At 43.5% G+C, this 18,060-nt stretch overlaps 1 protein-coding gene across 1 annotated transcript; it reads left to right on the top strand.

Moving 5' to 3' along the window:
• The first annotated feature begins 1,445 nt into the window (after window positions 1–1,445).
• LOC110258579 (interleukin-1 beta-like) lies at window positions 1,446–7,161 on the top strand. The gene is made up of 6 exons (XM_021081829.1): window positions 1,446–1,492; window positions 2,018–2,069; window positions 3,224–3,419; window positions 4,593–4,757; window positions 5,987–6,117; window positions 6,893–7,161. The coding sequence occupies exons 1-6, from the start codon at window positions 1,446–1,448 to the stop codon at window positions 7,103–7,105; spliced, it is 804 nt and encodes a 267-aa protein (XP_020937488.1). The 3' UTR covers window positions 7,106–7,161.
• Window positions 7,162–18,060: the final 10,899 nt, after the last annotated feature.

The raw sequence follows: 18,060 nt of genomic DNA, 5'->3' as shown, positions 1-18,060 counted from the left end.
GCACCTTGTCTGATGGGTTGGATGAACTCACCCCATCAGGAGCCTGCACCCCCACACAATATGTTTTCTCTGCTTCGCCCTGGAAAGATCAAAGTTTCCCTACCAAAGGCTCCAGTATTTGGCCCAGGGCCCTCGAGGTTGAGAACAGCACAATGGGTTCAGAATCCACATGGTTACTGTCACTTCCTTAGGCCCATTTATCCATCTCCTGGTGGAAAGTTTCCTAAACTTAAGTCCAAGGAGGGAGGGAGGGAGAATTTGTGTGTGTGTGTATGTGTTTTTGTTCAATTTTGTCCCAGAGATCTAAATTCAAACATTCTTCTAATCTAGGAAACCCCAGTATTTCTGTTTGACATCAGGAGCACAACAGTTGTCAGAAGAAAAAACATATATTTGCATATGATGACACATTTGCAAAAAAAAAAAAAAAAAAAAAAAGTGTCATCGTTTGTTACCACTTCCAAGGATTGGAGAGTGATTTCAGGTTACCCGCTCCCAGAAGTTCCCATCAATCCTCTTTTTAAAATTTTTTTAATTTGGTTGTGAAATCAGTTAACCTAAGGGAAATTTCTCAGCTCCTCACTTCTTTGTTTAAAGGCTATAAAGAGTGAGGGAGAAATGGCAGACAGTATACCTCTTGGAGGCACAAAGGCCATTCAGTGACCCTACCCTCTCTAGCCAGTCTACATTGCTCATGTGTCACTTTAACTCCTCCTTATGGCTAGTCCTAAGAGAGCTTCTCCCTCCCTCTCTCTCTCTCTCTGTCTCTGTCTCTCTCTCTTTCTCTCTCTCTCTCTTTCTCTCTCTCTTCCCCCTGATTCTTTTTCTCTCCCTCTCCCTCCCTTCATGCCTCTCTGTCTGAGTGCTGGGCTATTTGCAAAAATGCCAGGTTTACTATAATGCTATAGCTTGTAAAATATGGGGGGGGGAGTTCCTCTGTGGGTCAGGGGAAATGAATCTGACTAACATCCATGAGGATGCAGGTTCGATCCATGGCCTCGTCCAGTTGCCTATAATCTGGCCTTGCCATGAGCTGTGATGTAGGTAGCTCAGATCTGGTGATGCTGTAGTGGTGATATAGACCAGCAGCTGCAGCTCCAATTGACCCCTAGCCTAGGAACCTCTAAATGCAACAGGTGTGGGCCTAAAAAGACTATATATATATATATAAATTAACACTGCTTATTTAGAATTTCAATATCCAACTTCTGCCCCAGGTCTAACAAATGCACTTCTGGTGTGGGCTTACATTAGCAAATACTTTTCTCTGGACCCAAAGGAGGGCTCTTTCATCCATTCACTCATTCATTCAAAGACTCGTTCTTTGCTGGCCTGCAGTGTACTAGATGCCAAAGGAAAATCACCCGTGAAAGCAGCCGTGGTGGGGACTGGCACAGCAAATGGTCACTCATTTTCTCCTCTTTACGCAGGTTTCTGAAGCAGCCATGGCCACGGTACCTGAACCTGCCAAGGAAGTGATGGCTAACAATGGGTCAGTGGAGAAACTGGTACCAGTAATGCGAGCAGGTTCTTCTCAAGAGTGCAGTGTTAGCTGTGCTTAGAGACCAGATTTGTCCCTCATCCTGCCTCTTTTAGTGGCAAGCGGGGTTCCAGGTTAACCTGGTTTAAAGACTCATTTCCCACTGTAAGTCTGGACTTGATGTCATTGCAGGGGGCCACCTACAATTGGCAAACAGGAAGAAGGGATTCCATGTGGATGACACAAGGGATCTTGTGGCATGTCCAGCTTCAGTGGGAAGGAAGGCTTCAGTGAGAAGGAAAGCTCCAGTTTTAACTGGGCTGGAAGGGGTCTCGAGATCCAATAGAGAGCAGCTGGGGTACCTGCCCTGCCTCCTAGTCTGCTCCAGGAATATGCCCATGGAAACTGCTAGCTCCAGGCAGCCCTAAGGAACAAGCTGTTTGCAGTTTCCTATTAACAGTGAAGATCGCTTGCAGGGAAGGAAAATTCATCCTGTCCAGGGGACATAACTGAGCAAGCTCTCTGCTTTTATTACAGTGACAACAATAATGACCTGTTATTTGAGGCTGATGGCCCCAAAGAGATGAAGGTAAGGCCATGCGCTTAGCTCCCAACACATGCAGGGGCTCGGGCAGGGGAAAGTCTCAAGGAAAGGGCTCTGGGCCCCCTTATTCCTATGGAATTCTGTGATGAACTGACTCGCCTTCTCCAGTGAGACTGATGCAGGCCACTCCTCAGTTCCGGCGGCACCATAGTGGTTCACTGAGCCTTGGTGATGGTGGCCATGCTTGAGGAGGGTGAGAAGAAATGATGGTAGAGAGAGTGTTTGCTGTCTCATGTTGGCAAGGCAGCCAAGGCTTCAATGCACAGTTGCTTCTCCTTTTAGAAAGAGGGTTCAGCCCTAAAACTGATGAAACTCTGTCATCACTAGAGTCGAACCCTGAGACCCATTTTCTCCAGCCCTGGGTGGGGGTGTGGTGTATCTGTCTGGCCCACCCTCCCACTGCCCCTGCCAGGGGCTGGAGCCTCTGTGCGGGGCAGGAACGTCTTGCTTTCCTCTGAGCTGTTAGAGGTCTCTTTAACTGTCTTCAAGACGTTAAACCATTCTTGTGCCCAGGGGCAACTTCAAGCCTTAATACACTTACACAGTTTCTCTGAACAAAGGGAAAGTGGGAACCTGTTTCACAAATATCAACCACAATTTTGGGGGGTTGGGAGGTTTTTTGGCCCCAGGGGGGACATGTAGAAGTTCCCAGCAGGGGAACCACGAACCTTTTACACTGTTTGCGAGATGCTTATGCAACAGCTTTTAAAAGACGAAAACTTGTAGAGAATAATTGAAAACTCATTGATTGAGCATAGAAGTATTGATAATATGATCATCACAGCCATGAAAAATTTAATACATAGTCTTGTGTTTTGGGTTTCCAAACAGGTAAAAATGTAAGAAGGCATACGTTTATGGTTAGGTGGAGCATGTGTCAGAAAACACAAACAAGGTTAAAATGGGATGTATTCTTGAAGAATACCATGGAGGGTGTCAGAGAGCCCACATTCAGGTTTGGGGTCTGCCTCTCACTTGCCACATGCCTATGGGTAAACCGCTGAACCTCTCTGGGCTGCAGAGAGATGAAAGATTCTCTGGAGAAGCTCTGTTATCCCCTCCTGCATCCCGTCTCATGTCAAAATGGGAGTTCTCAGGCCCAGCCACCTACCACACTGACATTCTTGATCTATCCACAGTGCCGCACCCAAAACCTTGACCTCAGCCCTCTGGGAGATGGGAGCATCCAGCTGCAAATCTCCCACCAGCTCTGCAACGAGAGCTCCAGGCCAATGGTGTCTGTGATTGTGGCAAAGGAGAAGCCGATGAATCCCTCCTCCCAGGTCGTCTGCGATGATGACCCAAAGAGCATCTTTTCATCCGTCTTTGAAGAAGGTACCTAGGGAAAGCTGAGGGCAGATAGGATATCTCTGGTCCTTTCCTTCTCAGAGGCCATAACTCAATGGTCAACTAAACTCTCCTGAAGCTGAAACCCTTTAAAAGTAGAAGGCCAGGAGTTCCCTGGTGGCTCAGTGGAATCCAGTGTTGTCACTGCTGTGGCTTGGGTTTGCTCACTGGCCCAGGAACTTCCAAGTGCCAGAGGCACAGCCAAAAAAATAAAATTTTTTTTTTAAATAGAATGCCCAGCAGTGAGAGGAAAACAGAGAGGTCCGGAAACCCAACTAACCACTTTTGTAGTTGAAACAATTCTTTTTTTATTTTTTGTCTTACATCAGAATGTTTGGTTCCCTTAAAAGGAATTCTTCTTTAGTGGAATAATGATGTACCTGGCTAGTGCTATTAATCAGAGGAATGGAGGCTTTTCTGGAATTTATAGGCATGCATAAAAAGTACCCAAAATACTATATATCTCCATACATTACTACATATAATCCAATTTGGTGATGGTTTTAGTTTTCTTTTGCGTTATTGATATTATTCTTAAAACAGGACCTGGAGGAAATCACGTTGTGGCTCAGCAGTTGCCAACCTGACTAGTATCCATGAGGTGTGCATTCAATCCCTGGCCTTGCTCAAGGGTTAAGCATCCAACATTGCCATGAGCTGTAGCGTAGGTCACAGACAAGGCTCAGATTCTGCATTGCTGTGGCTGTGGTGTAGGCCGCAGCTACAGCTCTGAGTTGACACTAAGCCTGGGGAATTCCATATGCCATGGATGCGGCCCTAAAAAGCCAGGAATAAAAAGCAGGACCATGATAACTACTCACAACTGCAAAGCTCCCAGTCATTCTCAGGGTGCTTTCGGTTACATTTTATCCCTGTGAGTCTCAGAAGGTCCCTGCTGGGCCAGTGTGTGCCATTGCCTTTTTGCAGAAGGAGTTCTGTGGCTCTTCCACAGCAAGCAATAAAGCTGAAGCTTGAACCCATATCTTAAGGCACCGGGTGCAGTGTTCTTATCCACCCCAGCTTCCTCCCCACCAACATTAGAATCAGACTGTGGCTGACCTCCCTCAGATGTCTTCCAAGGCACCAGATCCTGCCGCTTCACATCATGAGGTTTGCTCTTCTAATCTTCTGCCTAAAAGACACCTCTGCTCCACATTTCAGAGCCCATCGTCCTTGAAAAGCATGCCAATGGTTTTCTCTGTGATGCCACCCCCGTGCAGTCCGTGGACTGCAAACTCCAGGACAAAGATGAAAAAGCCCTGGTGCTGGCTGGCCCACATGAGCTGAAGGCTCTCCACCTCCTCAAAGGGGACTTGAAGAGAGAAGGTACCTGGGGACACCCTCATTCTTTTCTTGGCCTCCTGGAAACGTGCCAATTATCTCTATCTTCAACAAAGTAGACCATTTAGGCAAATGATTGACATGAATGCAATATCATGGAATACAGAGTGTGTACATGCTTTATGGAGGTCCTAGCAAGGATGCCAGGATGAGGCCCTTAGCAGGTTCATTTTCAGCAAGAGAGGGGACAAGCACATCCAGGACCACAGTCCAGCCAAGTCACTTAAAGGCAGTGCGATGTCAGTGCTTCTGTTGGAAAGGGGTCATTTGATGGACAGGACCTAACTACCTGTGGGTGCCTTCTTCCTGTTGTGGAGGTCAAAACTAGAATGGCAAAGAGATAATTTGTCCCTCCTCATTCCCAACTTTGCCCACTTGCCCCTAACATCCTTCCCACCCAATACCAGATGGTTCCTGAGAAGCCGATCTTACTGACGAGCAGGAACTTGTATCTCTGTCACTGTCACTGGCCATTGTTTCAAGTCTGGGGAGCCCATTGGTGGTGGGACTCTGCCTGGCACCCTGCCACTGTGGCTGAGCCCTGTATGCAGGGGTGTGACCAGGGGGCAGATCAAAGGAGCAGTGTGGTCTCATCCAAGCTGCTGACCTTGGAGAGAGGCATCACAGGGGGAAAGCTTCTCAGCCTGGCCAAGACAATTCTGTTTCTCCAGAATTGCATCAGAAGCACAACCTTGGGGCCTCCAAGGGAGACAGCTGTGACTAAGGAAGATTAAAATGAGCATCTCTCGTTGGACCACTTCACCTAGTCAAGCAGCCCTCCTCCTTCAAGTTCATCCCACTGGCTGCGCCATGTTCCTGAAACAGATCTGTGCCTGATGTCCTTTGGGAATCTGGTTTTACTTCTTTTCTTGCTGTTCACAGTGGTCAGACTGTTCTGGTGTTGTGGATAGGCACATCACCAGGCAGGGGCAAGATGGCTTGCTTTCTTCTAAAAATCAGAGCTTCTAATTGTTTATTGCCACTGTGGTGAGGCTCTGAGAAGCCCCCAGGCCCTTCTTTGGGGAAAAACCTGATTCAACCAACTGAACCTGTTATTGTCTGGGAGAGAAGCCAGCTCTCCTGTCTATGAGGCCATAGGAATTTTGGATGCCAAAGAGGATCCTAAATGGCACCAGTCCTAGGCTAAGGGTCCAGTGCTTGGACCAACCCTGCAGTGCTATGTCCCTGACCACAGGCCCCTCTCCTTCCCTCAGTGGTGTTCTGCATGAGCTTTGTGCAAGGAGATGACAGCGATGACAAGATACCTGTGACCTTAGGGATCAAGGGAAAGAATCTGTACCTGTCTTGTGTGATGAAAGATGACACACCCACCCTGCAGCTGGAGGTGAGTGAGTACCAAGGGCTGAAGGCCCTTCTTGGGCTTCACTGAAGCACCTCCAGCCATTACTTCCAAGACAGTGACCTCTTCCCCCCTACCCACCCCCAGAAAGTCTGGGAGCAGACCACTTGTAATTTTCCAATGTGTAAATAAGTTGAATATAATAAGTTCAGGTAAGGGTTAATGCAGGTAACTTTCACTCCCATTGTGGCAAGTTAAATCATTCTGCTGATGTGCTTACATCCTGCTGTTGTTAGCCCCCCATCGATCATACAATGTTGGGATTGGAAGGGGAGTCTCTTGTTAGGGTTGCTCCATTAGGTAGATGACACTTTGGGAACTTAATTGATTCAAAGCACCTGTCACCTGTCATCATCTCCATGCCACTCCCAACATCATACTTGCCTCCACCAGCATTCCCAGCAAAAGCTTCCTCTCCAAGTTGAAGTCATTCTAGCCAGGGCCATGAGGAAATACACAGCACAAGTCCCTGGAGCCTAGGTACTTCCAGAAGCTTTCATCTAATTTTCACTTTCAACAACCTTCCCATCTGTGTCATGCTCCCTACCATTTGGCACTGTTTCAGAAAAGGATGAGGGCTCTTTTGGTCACCATACCGAAGGCTGAGGTCACAAAGATATGTCAGGGCCCTGGCACTTGCCCCTGTGACCTGTTTATATGTTTCATCTCCAGCTGACCTGGAGAACATCTTTTCCCAGATCAGAGTAGGGTATCTTTGACCTGTCCCTTGCAACAAACGTGTATTTCTGCTTTGCTGCAGGATGTAGACCCCAACAGTTACCCGAAGAGGGACATGGAAAAGCGATTTGTCTTCTACAGGACAGAAATCAAGAACAGAGTTGAATTCGAGTCTGCCCTGTACCCCAACTGGTACATCAGCACCTCTCAAGCAGAACAAAAGCCCGTCTTCCTGGGAAACTCCAAAGGCCGCCAAGATATAACTGACTTCACCATGGAAGTCCTCTCTCCCTAAGGAAAGCCATACCCAGAGGGTCCACATGGGCTGAAGAACCCCGGAGGCTGGCAGAAGGGGACTGGAAAAGTTGGTACATGGTTGCTGCCTGAATTTCACTATTGTCTAATCGATGCCCAGCTGTCTTCCCTAGATTAGTGCTAAGGAATCCCCCTGCCCCCCAGTGAGGAGGAACAGCCCCCTCCTCTCCAAGTCCATGCACAGACCCCATCCTCTAAGCCAGCCTTCTCTCACCCCTTCTCCTCACTCAAAGCCAGCCTGGTGGAAATCATGGCACACTAGGGTCACTGGCAGTCCTCTGTCCTTGGCACCCAGCTTCTGATGATCGATCACTGAACTATTTATTTATTTAATTGTGGGTTGGTCTATTTAACTTAATTCAAGGGGGCCAAGAAGCACAGTGTCTGTGAAAGATCTTAGTCTTCCATAGCTATGGAATCAATTTCTTTGGGGTGAGTGTGCCACCTTTAAAATCTCTCACCAAGCCTGAAAACATAATAAGCTCAAATTATTTAAAGAAGAATACTTATGAATGAAGAAGGATGATCAGATTGTTCAATGATTCTGAAATAAATGTCACTGAAAAACATCCTTTTCCATGTGGTCATTGGCTTGCCTTGGCTCTGACATAGAAGGGTAAAGATAAATGGTACCATGAATGTTCTCTGTGTGGAACGAGAAACCTTCTCCTTATCACTGAAGGCGGAGTACTTAGGGACATCACTGGCCAGCGAAGAGCAGCCTTTATACCCCTCCTTTCATTTCTATTTTTCAACAAAAGGGTAGTTGGTGCACAAGGGTCAATGAAAAATAGAATTAGCTAAAATATTGCAGGGAATAGCGGTTGACGGTAACCGCCAAGTATTTCTCTATTCATTGACTCAGCAAATACATATTAAGCAAATGCTATGCACTGGGGGTTGGAAATTGAGAAACAAGAAAGGTAGGGCATTCCTAGTTAAATAGGAGAGGCAGATGGATACAATGAACATAAGGCAGCATAAGAAGCAGAGGTGAGGAATTCCTGTTGTGCTTCAGTGGGTTAAGCACTTGACTGGAATCCATGAGGATGCAGGTTTGATCCCTGGCTTCGCTCAGTGGCTTAAGGATCTTACATTGCCATGAGCTGTGGTGTATGTAGGACATAGACATGGCTGGGATCCCACATTGCTGTGGCTGTGGTGTAGGTTGGTGGCTCTAGCTCCAATTCTCCCCCTAGCCTGGGAAACTCCATATGCCATGGCTGAAGCCCTAAAAAGACAAAAGACAAAACAAAACAAAACCCAAAAAATGCCACACGTTCTTAGAAGAAGAAATGATTGGCTAAGGAGGAGTTCTGCAATCACACATAAATCAAGGAGGATAAATCTATGGTTATGTAGGGGTTTTTTTTCACTGTCAAATCTATGAAGTAATTCATTTAAGAAACTGTTAAATGCTTAACCTATGCTAGAAAATGGATTTAAAACACTTCCACTCTTTTAACTGTCTATTTTGACATAATTTTAGATTTATGGAAGAGTTGCGAAGAATATACAGAGTTCCCTCAGCTTCCCCTGATGTTACTATCTCACATAAGTATAATATTTTATCAAAAATAAGAAATTAACCCTGGTAGACAGAGTCTAATTGATTTTTAACACACCTTCTGCCTCAGCAGTTCCGCTATTTGGTGTCTTCCCGAAAGAAAGGCTGTTTACTTTAGGATTGTTTATGAAAAGCTTAACAAAATAAACTGGCAATAACCTAATGTCCTTTGGCAGGAAAAAGATTAAATAAAACACAGCAAAAGAAAAGGAAAAAGTGCTGAAATGGAAAGAGATCCAGACAAATCATTGCAAGAAAAAATCAAGTTGCAAAATAATACCTATAGGATGATACCATTTCCATAAAAAAAAAGAAAAGAAAACACACTGCCCATCCAAAACACACAACTCTATGCTTCTAAGGATCATTGACCAGACTGAAAATAGTGGTTACTTGGGGAGGGTGGATGGGGGTTGTCAAAAGAAACTTAGGCCTATGTTTGAATTTTTTTTACAAGAGGAATATATTCATCAATTACCAATATATTTTTTAATTCTCTGTATTAAAATATTCCATTTTAATGGTGTTTCAATTCCTGGACCTGCACCAGAGACTACAACTGACCCTGCAAAAGAGCTATTCTGTTCCTGGTCTGGCACCAAATTCTTTCCCTGAGGACATTTCTCCCTTTCTCTGCACTGTGTCCTTATCCTGGAAGAGAAAAACAGCATGTTTCCACCTGCTACGGTGACTTCTGCCTGGCACCTGTGGTTGCTCTGTTTGTACCATTTTACTGCTCCATCCCGAGAGTCCAAGGGGCACATATCCTGGGCCTGCTGTCCATAACAAACAAGACACTGATTTATATACGGGGACAACAGCTTCTCACCTCTGGTTCCTACATCTGGATTGTAGCCATAAGTGGACTTATGATGAAACTGAAGCACAGAGAGCTTAAGTTTTTTGCCAAGAATGCAAGCTGATAAGTAGTGAGGACAAGATTCAGATGAAGGACAGTGGGACAGGATTAAGGTGGCAGAATAGAAGGACTGGAGCTCAACTTCTCTCCTAAACCCACAAAATTCACAACTAAAGACTGAGCACTCTTCACCCGAATGGACAAGAAACCTTAAAAAGGATATCCTACTCCAGAAGAAAAAGAGGAGGACGCATCAAGAGGTAGGAGGGGTGATTTCACGATAGGAACAACCCCCTATCTCCTGGGTGGGAAGCTCCACAGACTGGAAACTAACTGCTTCACAGAGACTCACCTACAGGAGTGAGCGTTCTGAGCCCCACATCAAACTCTCACGTGTGGGGATCTGGCACGGGGAGTAAGAGCCTCAGGGCATCTGGCATTGAAGGCCAGTGGGGCTTGTGCTCAGGAGCTCCACAAGACTGGGGGAAACAGAGACCCCATTCTTAAAAGGCACACACAGACTTTCACGTGCACTGGGTCGAGGGCAAATCAAATCTCCATGGGAATCTGAGTCAAACCACACTGCAGGACTTCAGTTCATCCTGGGAAAATAAGGGTAAACGTGGCTTGTTGTGAGGGAAGGACATTGAAAGAAAAGCTCCGGGAACATTCAGCAGCTGAGCCTTTCCGTGGAGGTGGCCATTTTGGGAAAATCTGGCCCCACCCATCAGTCAGCTGCTGAGAAGCCCCAAGGCCAAACAACAACCCAGGTGGGATCACAGCCCCGCCCCTCAGTAAACAGGCCACCTAAAGACCCCACCCCCAGGCACACAGCTGCCTCTAATGCCATCCAGACACTAAGCCGCACCCACCAGAGGGATTAGAATCAGCTCCACCTACCAGTGGGCAGGCATCAGCCCCTCCCATCAGGAAGCCTACAGCAAGCCCTCATACTGACTTCAGCCACAGGGGGGCAGACACCAGAAGTAAGAGGGGCTACAACTCTATTATCTGTAAGAAGGTCACCACACCAAAAACCTATAAAAGTGAAAAGACAGAGAACTATGACTCAGATGAGGGAGAAAGGAAAAACGCCAGAAAACAGCTTGGCAATGAGGAGATTCTCAGCCTCCAGGAAAAGGACTTCATTTAGACTGTTGATGCTGAAGATGATGCAAGACATTGGAAATCAACTGGAGGCAAAGATGGATAACTTACAGGAAACCCTGAGCAAAGAGATACAAGATATCAAACTTAAACCAGAAGAGATGCAAAATACAACAACTGAACTAAAAAATTCACTAGAGGCAGCTAACAGCAGAATACTGGAGGCAGAAGAACGAATAAGCGAGGTGGGGGACAGATTAGTGGAAATTACAGATGCAGAACAGAAAAGAGAAAAAAGACTGAAAAGAAATGAAGAGAGTCTCAGAGAACTCTGGGACAACGTTAAATGCACCAATATCCGTATTGTAGGCATGCCAGAAGGAGAAGAGAGAGAGAAGGAGACAGAAAAAATATTCCAAGAGGTAATAGCCCAAAACATCCCTAACATGGAGAGGGACTCACTCACTCAAATCCAGGAAGCAGAATGAGTACTACATAAAATAAACCCAAGGAGGAACACCCCGAGACACATATTAATCAAACTGACCAAAATTAAAGACAAAGAGAAAATCTTGAAAGCAGCTAGGGAGAAGAAACAAATAGCATACAAGGGAACCCCAATAAGGTTATCGGCAGATTTTTCAACAGAAACTCTGCAGGCTGGAAGGGAGTGGCATGATATACTTCACGTGATGAAAGGAAAGACCCTCCAACCAAGATGACTCTACCCAGCAAGGCTCTCATTCAGATTTGAAGGAGAAATCAAAACCTTCACAGATAAGCAACAGCTGAGAGAATTCAGCAACACTAAACCAGCCTTACAACAAATACTAAAGGAACTTCTCTAGGCAGAAAAGAACAAGAGAAGAAGGAAAGAAAAAAGAGCAGCAAAAGCAAATCCAAAGCAAGTAACAAAATGGCAATAAGAACATCCATATCAACAATTACCTTGGATGTTCATGGACTAAACGCCCCAACCAAAAGACATAGACTGGCTGAATGGATACAAAAACAAGACCCACATATATGCTGTCTTCCGGAGACCCACTTCACTTCCAGGGACACATACAAACTGAAAGTGAGAGGATGGCAGAACATATTTCATGCAAACAGGGATCAAAAGAAAGGTGGAGTACCAGTACTCATATCAGACAAAATGAAGAATATGTTAAGGGACAAGGAAGGACATTACATAATGATCAAAGGGTCAATCCCAGAAGAAGATATAACAATTTTAAATATCTACACACCCAACACAGTTTCACCACAATATTAAGGCAACTGCTAACAACCTTAAAAGAACATATCGACAATAACACAGTCATAGTGGGGGACTTTAACGCCCCACTTACAGCAATGGACAGATCAACCACACAGAAAATCAATAAGTTAACACAGGCCCTGAAGGATGCATTAAACCCAGATGGACTTAATAGATATTTATAGGACATTCCATCCAAAAGCAACAGAATACACATTCTTCTCAAGTGCACATGGAACACTCTCTAAGATTGATCACATCCTGGGCTTTAACTTTAAGAAAATTGACTTTAAGACAATTTTAAACTTTAAGAAAATTGAAACTTTAAGAAAAGTGAAATCATATCAAGTAACTTTAAGAAAATGGAAATCATATCAAGCATCTTTTCCAACCACAACACCCTATGACTGGACATCAACAACAAGAAAAAAACGGCAAAAAACACAAACACGTGGAGTCTAAACAACACGCTACTAAACCACCAATGGATCACTGAGAAATCAAAGAGGAAATTAAGAACTACCTAGCAGCAAATGACAATGAAGATCCCACACCCCAAAACCTATGGGATGCAGCAAAAGCCATTCTACGAGGAACGTTTATAGCAATACAAGCCCAGCTCAGGAAACAAGAAAAAGCTCAAAGAAACAAGCTAACTTTACATCTAAAGCAGCTCGAGAGAGAAGAACAGACAAGACCTAAAGTGAGTAGAAGGAAAGAAATCATAAAGATCAGAGCAGAAATCAATGAAGTAGAAACAAAGAAAACCATAGAAAAGATCAAGGAAACATAAAGCTGGTTCTTTGAGAAGACCAACCAAATTGATGAACCCCTAGCCAGACTTCTCAAGCAAAAAATAGAGGGGACTCATATCAATAAAATTAGAAATGAAAAAGGAGAAGTAACAACGGACGTCACAGAAATACAAAGGATCATAAGAGACTACTATATGCAGCTATATGCCAATAAAAGGAAAACCTAGAAGAAATGGACAAATTCTTAGAAAAGTACAATCTTCCAAGACTAAACCAAGATGAAATACAAAAGTTGAAAGGGCCAATCACAAGAACTGAAATTGAAAGTGGGATTTAAAAAATCCCAATGAACAAAAGTCCAGGACCAGATGGCTTCACAGGTGAACTCTATCAAACATTTAGAGAAGAGCTAGTGCCTATCCTTCTGAAACTATTTCAAAAAATTGCAGAGGAAGGGATACCCCCAAGCTCATTCTATGAGGCCACCATCACCCTGATACCAAAACCAAAGATACCACACAAAAGAAAACTACAGCCCAATTTACTGATGAACATCGATGCAAAAATCCCCAACAAAATACTAGCAAACCGCATCCAACAACACATTACAAGGATTGTACATCAGGATCAAGTGGGATTTATCCCAGGGATGCAAGGGTTCTTCAATATCCACAAATTCATCAGTGTGATACACCACATGAACATACTGAAGAATAAAAACCATATGATCCTCTCAATAGATGTGGAAAAAACCTCTAACAAAATCCAACACCCTTTTCTGATAAAAACCCTTCAGAAAGGGGGCATAATGGGAACCTAGCCCAATATGATAAAGGCCATATATGACAAACCCATAGCGAACATTATTCTCAATGGTGAAAAGCTGAAAGATTTCCTGCTGAGATCAGGAACAAGACAAGGATGTCCGCTCTCGCCACTACTCTTCAACATAGTTTGGAGGTCCCAGCCACAGCAATCAGAGAAGTAAAAGAAATCAAAGGAATCCAAATTGGAAAGGAAGAAGTAAAACTATCACTATTTGCAGATGACATGGTACTATACCTAGAGAATCCTAAAGACTCTACCAGAAAACTGTTAGAGCTCATCCATGAATTTGGGAAAGTCGTAGGATACAAAATTAATACACAGAAATCGACAGCATTTCTATACACTAACAATAAAGAAATTAGGGAAACAATCCTGTTTACCATTGCATCCAAAAGAATAACATACCTAGGAGTAAACTTACCTAAAGAGACAAAAGACCTGCACTCTGAAAACTATAAGATACTGATGAAAGAAATCAAAGATGACACAAAGAGATAAAAGATATACCATGCTCGTGGATTGGAAGAGTTCATATTATCAAAATGACTATATTACCTAAGGCAATCTACAGATTCAATGCAATCCCTATCAAATTACCAAGGACATTTTGCACAGAACTCGAACAAAATATTCTAAAGTTTGTTTGGAAGCATAACAGACCCAGAATAGCCAGAGACACCCTGAAAAAGAAAAATGGAGCTGGAGGAGTCAAGCGCCCAGACTTCAGACTATACTACAAAGCAACAATCATCAAAACTGTATGGTATCGGCAAAAAGACAGAAATAGAGATCAGTGGAACAGGATAGCAAGCCCAGAATTCAACCCATGCACCTACAGCCAACTCATCTATGACGAAGGAGGCAAGGATATACCATGGAGAAAGGACAGCTTCTTCAATAAGGGGTGCTGGGAAAACTGGACAGCCACATGGAGAAGAATGAAAGTAGAACACTCCCTAACACTATACACAAAAATTAACTCCAAATGGATTCAAGACCTAGATATAAGACCAGACACTATCAAACTCCTAGATGAAAACATAGGCCAAACACTCTCTGACATAATCAACAGCAACATCTTCTCAGATCCACCTATCAGAGTATTGACAACAAAAGCAAAAATGAACAAATGGGACCTAATCAAACTTCAAAGTTTCTGCACAGCAAAGGAAACCCTAAACAACACAAAAAGACAACCCACAGAATGGGAGGAAATCTTTGCAAGTGAATCAACTCACAAGGGATTGATCTCCAAAATTTACAAACAACTTCTGCAGCTCCATACCAAAAGAACAAACATCCCCGTCAAAAAATGGGCAGAAGACCTAAACAGACAGTTCTCCAAAGAAGACATACAGATGGCCGAGAAACACATGAAAAGATGTTCAACATCACTCATTATGAGAGAAATGCAAATCAAAACCACTCTGAGGTAGCACCTTACACCAGCCAGAATGGCCATCATCCAAAAGCCTACAAACAAGAAGTGCTGGAGAAGGTGTGGAGAAGAAGGAACCCTAGTACACTGTTGGTGGGAGTGTAAATTGGTGCAACCACTATGGAAAGCACTATGGAGACTCCTCAGAAAACAAAACATAGAACTACCATTTGATCCAGCAATCCCACTCCTGGGCATCTATCTAGAGAAAACCATGATTGAAAAGACACATGTACTCAAATGCTCATTGCAGCACTATTTTCAATAGCCAAGACATGGAAACAACCTAAATGTCCATCGATGGAGGAGTGGATCCAGAAGATGTGGTACATATGCACAATGGAATATTACTCAGCCATTAAAAAGAATGAAATACCGGCATTCCTAGCAACATGGACGGACCTAGAAACTTTCATGCGAAGTGAAGTCAGCCATACAATGAGACACCAACGTCAAATGCTTTCACTGACATGTGGACTCTGAAAAGAGGACAGACTGAACTTCTTTGCAGAACAGATGCTGACTCACAGACTTTGAAAAACTTATGGCCTCCAGAGGAGACAGTTTGGGGGGTGGGGGGATATTCTTAAGCTCTGGGATAGAAATCCTGTGAAATCAGATTGTTACGATCATTAAACAACTACAGGCATGAGAAATTCATTTCAGTAATAAAAAAAATTAAAAAAAAAGATTCAGATGAAGGAGCTCGGGCTTTATGTCTGTACTCTTACTAGGTAGCTTTGCATAACCATGTGCAGTTTCTTCCAACTACATCCATTCCTCTACCGTTAGATCCTTTCTTTTCTTCAAAAATGTTATTAAGATCTGACCCTGAAACCTTTTCTGAGTCTGCCCCTTCAGTTTAGAAATTATCCATTATTTTTTATAATCCCCGGTGCCTAGCAGAATGTCTCACATTTAATCTATATTCTTTAAATAATTGTTAAGTTTTAAAATTCTCTATTATCAAAGTAGTACTTTGTCTGCTATGAAACACTGTAAGTTTTTGTAACTGTCAGGATGCTGTCAGCGTGTACTTGACATGCTCTCTATGGTGGTGGAAATCTTGGGCTTCCCTTTTAAATGATGAGGAGGAGACAGAAGTTCAGGCTGCACAGCTGGCGGGTAACAGAGCTCAGTGTTCAGAGGTCCAGGGGGTCTGGAGTGTTCCACTGCACACGTCAAGGCTCTCATCCACATCTGTTTCAACCGTCAGATACCCAAGTACAAACCTATTCCCAGCTCTTACCTTGACTGCACCGCTAAGATGAGACCCTGTGCATCATCAATGCAGACACGATTCTGGAGGGAGATCTGGGCCATGAAGAAGTTTGTAAAGTACCCAGAGGTCCTGAAAGGCACATATCTGCAGCAGCTTCTTGCAGCCCATGTTAGGAATTGGGTGGGCTGACCACCCTCCAAGAAAGCTTTATGATGTGGACAGCCTCTACTTTCCTCCTGATGTGAAGAATCTAGTCTGTAGCTGTAGCAGATTTTCTCTTCTAAGATCATCAGAGATGTTTAACTGGCCCTCCAGTTATTGAATGGATTAAAAATGGAGCTCACAGGTCACCTTCAACAAGCTCATTTTTTTTGTGTGTTCCTGGCATTGTCATGCACAAGAAAATGAAGTAAAGTGTGGCTTTGAGAAAGTTTAAAGGACAGTGTGAAACATATTAATCTGGGTCAGTGCTGCTGCGGTCAAAGGCAACAAGGGGAGCTAAGGAAGGGGTGACCAAGAAAGCACTCTGCTGCTTCTTTTCAGAGGATTACTGGTAGATTATGTGTCCGTTACCACACACAGCAGCTTCCCACAGGGTCTTCACATGGTTTTCCTATCAGGAGATGGAAAGCCTTGAATCAGTTTGGGTTATCTCTTTAAAATGATTGCTTAAAATAGATACTTGTCCAGTGTTCCTTCCTCTTTGGAGCTGATTTTGTTGGTATTATTCTTGCATCTTGATGATAACCTCCAGGAAAGGACAATCAATGCATGTGATTTTGAATATATTCATCATACACAGCAGTGTAGCTTATTATCAAAAAGTGTTCTTATGTTAGTTTATGGTAGCTGGGGATATTTTCAAGGTACCAGAACTTTTTATTGCTGAAGATTGGTTTTAGCGTGCTAGTATCCCACCTCTTTTTTATACTTTAAAGGAAGATTTTATATATCCAGAAATGTCATAATCTTTCTAGGTCTTCACGTTCACTTTTTTATGAAGTTTTTATTTGTTTGTTAGAGTGTTACATACAACAAAACTTACCAATTTTAAGTGTATAGTTTGTAGAATGTCAGTTGTGTAACTACCACCACCATCAGGGTAGAAACCAGTCCCTTACCCCACACGTTTTTTTTCATTCGTTTTGCTCTCTGTCCTCTCCCTGCACATGCCCACAATTAGCGCTAACAATTAGCAAAAACCAGTTGTTTTTGAGCCACCTTAGCAGCTGCTCCTTCAGCCCCAGTCGAGCCTTCAAATGAATGCATGGAGGATGACATCTTGACTACAGCCTCCTAAGGGACCATGAGCCACAGCTACCCAACCAAGGTGCCCCTAGATTTCTGACCCACATAAGCTGTATGTGTAATAAATGCTTATTGTTTTAAGCCACTGAGTTTTGGGTAATGTGTTGTTCAGTAACAGATGACGAGTACAAGTATTTTAACAATATTAGGTCTTCCAATTCATGAACATAGTATGTATCTATATTGACTTAGCAATTCTTTAATTCCTCTTTTTAATTTTTAATTTTGCAACATACAAGCCCTGCATAGCTTTCATTAAATGTATTCCTAAGCATCTGTGGGGTACTCATGCTGTTTTCAATGAGGTTATTTTTATAATTTGTGTTCCAAGTGCTTGTTGCTTTTCATAGAAATGCAGTGGACTTTTGTGTATTGCTATTGTTTCCTGCAGTTTTGCTAAATTTGTTGTTTCTGGTAGTTTTTCTGTGGATTCCTTAGGGTTTCCTGCATATATGATCAAGTCATCAGGAAATAAATATGTTTGGTTGATACTGTTTTACTTCTTCTTTTCTAAGCTGTGCCCTTTATTGTCCTTGCCTTATGACACAAGCTAAGACCTCTAGAAATAATGTTAAATAAAAGTGGGGAAT

Source organism: Sus scrofa, unplaced genomic scaffold, assembly GCF_000003025.6.
Source record: "Sus scrofa isolate TJ Tabasco breed Duroc unplaced genomic scaffold, Sscrofa11.1 Contig2425, whole genome shotgun sequence".
Taxonomy (NCBI): domain Eukaryota; kingdom Metazoa; phylum Chordata; class Mammalia; order Artiodactyla; family Suidae; genus Sus; species Sus scrofa.
The sequence above is the reverse complement of the archived record's forward strand: the minus strand, read 5'-3'. Positions and strand labels throughout refer to the sequence as shown.

Coding starts and splice junctions, on each gene's coding strand:
- LOC110258579 (XM_021081829.1), top strand. CDS start 1,446: ATGGCCACGGTACCTGAACCTGCCAAGGAAGTGATGGCTAACAATGG. Junction 3,420..4,592: donor TTCATCCGTCTTTGAAGAAG/GTACCTAGGGAA, acceptor TCCACATTTCAG/AGCCCATCGTCCTTGAAAAG. Junction 4,758..5,986: donor AGGGGACTTGAAGAGAGAAG/GTACCTGGGGAC, acceptor TCCTTCCCTCAG/TGGTGTTCTGCATGAGCTTT.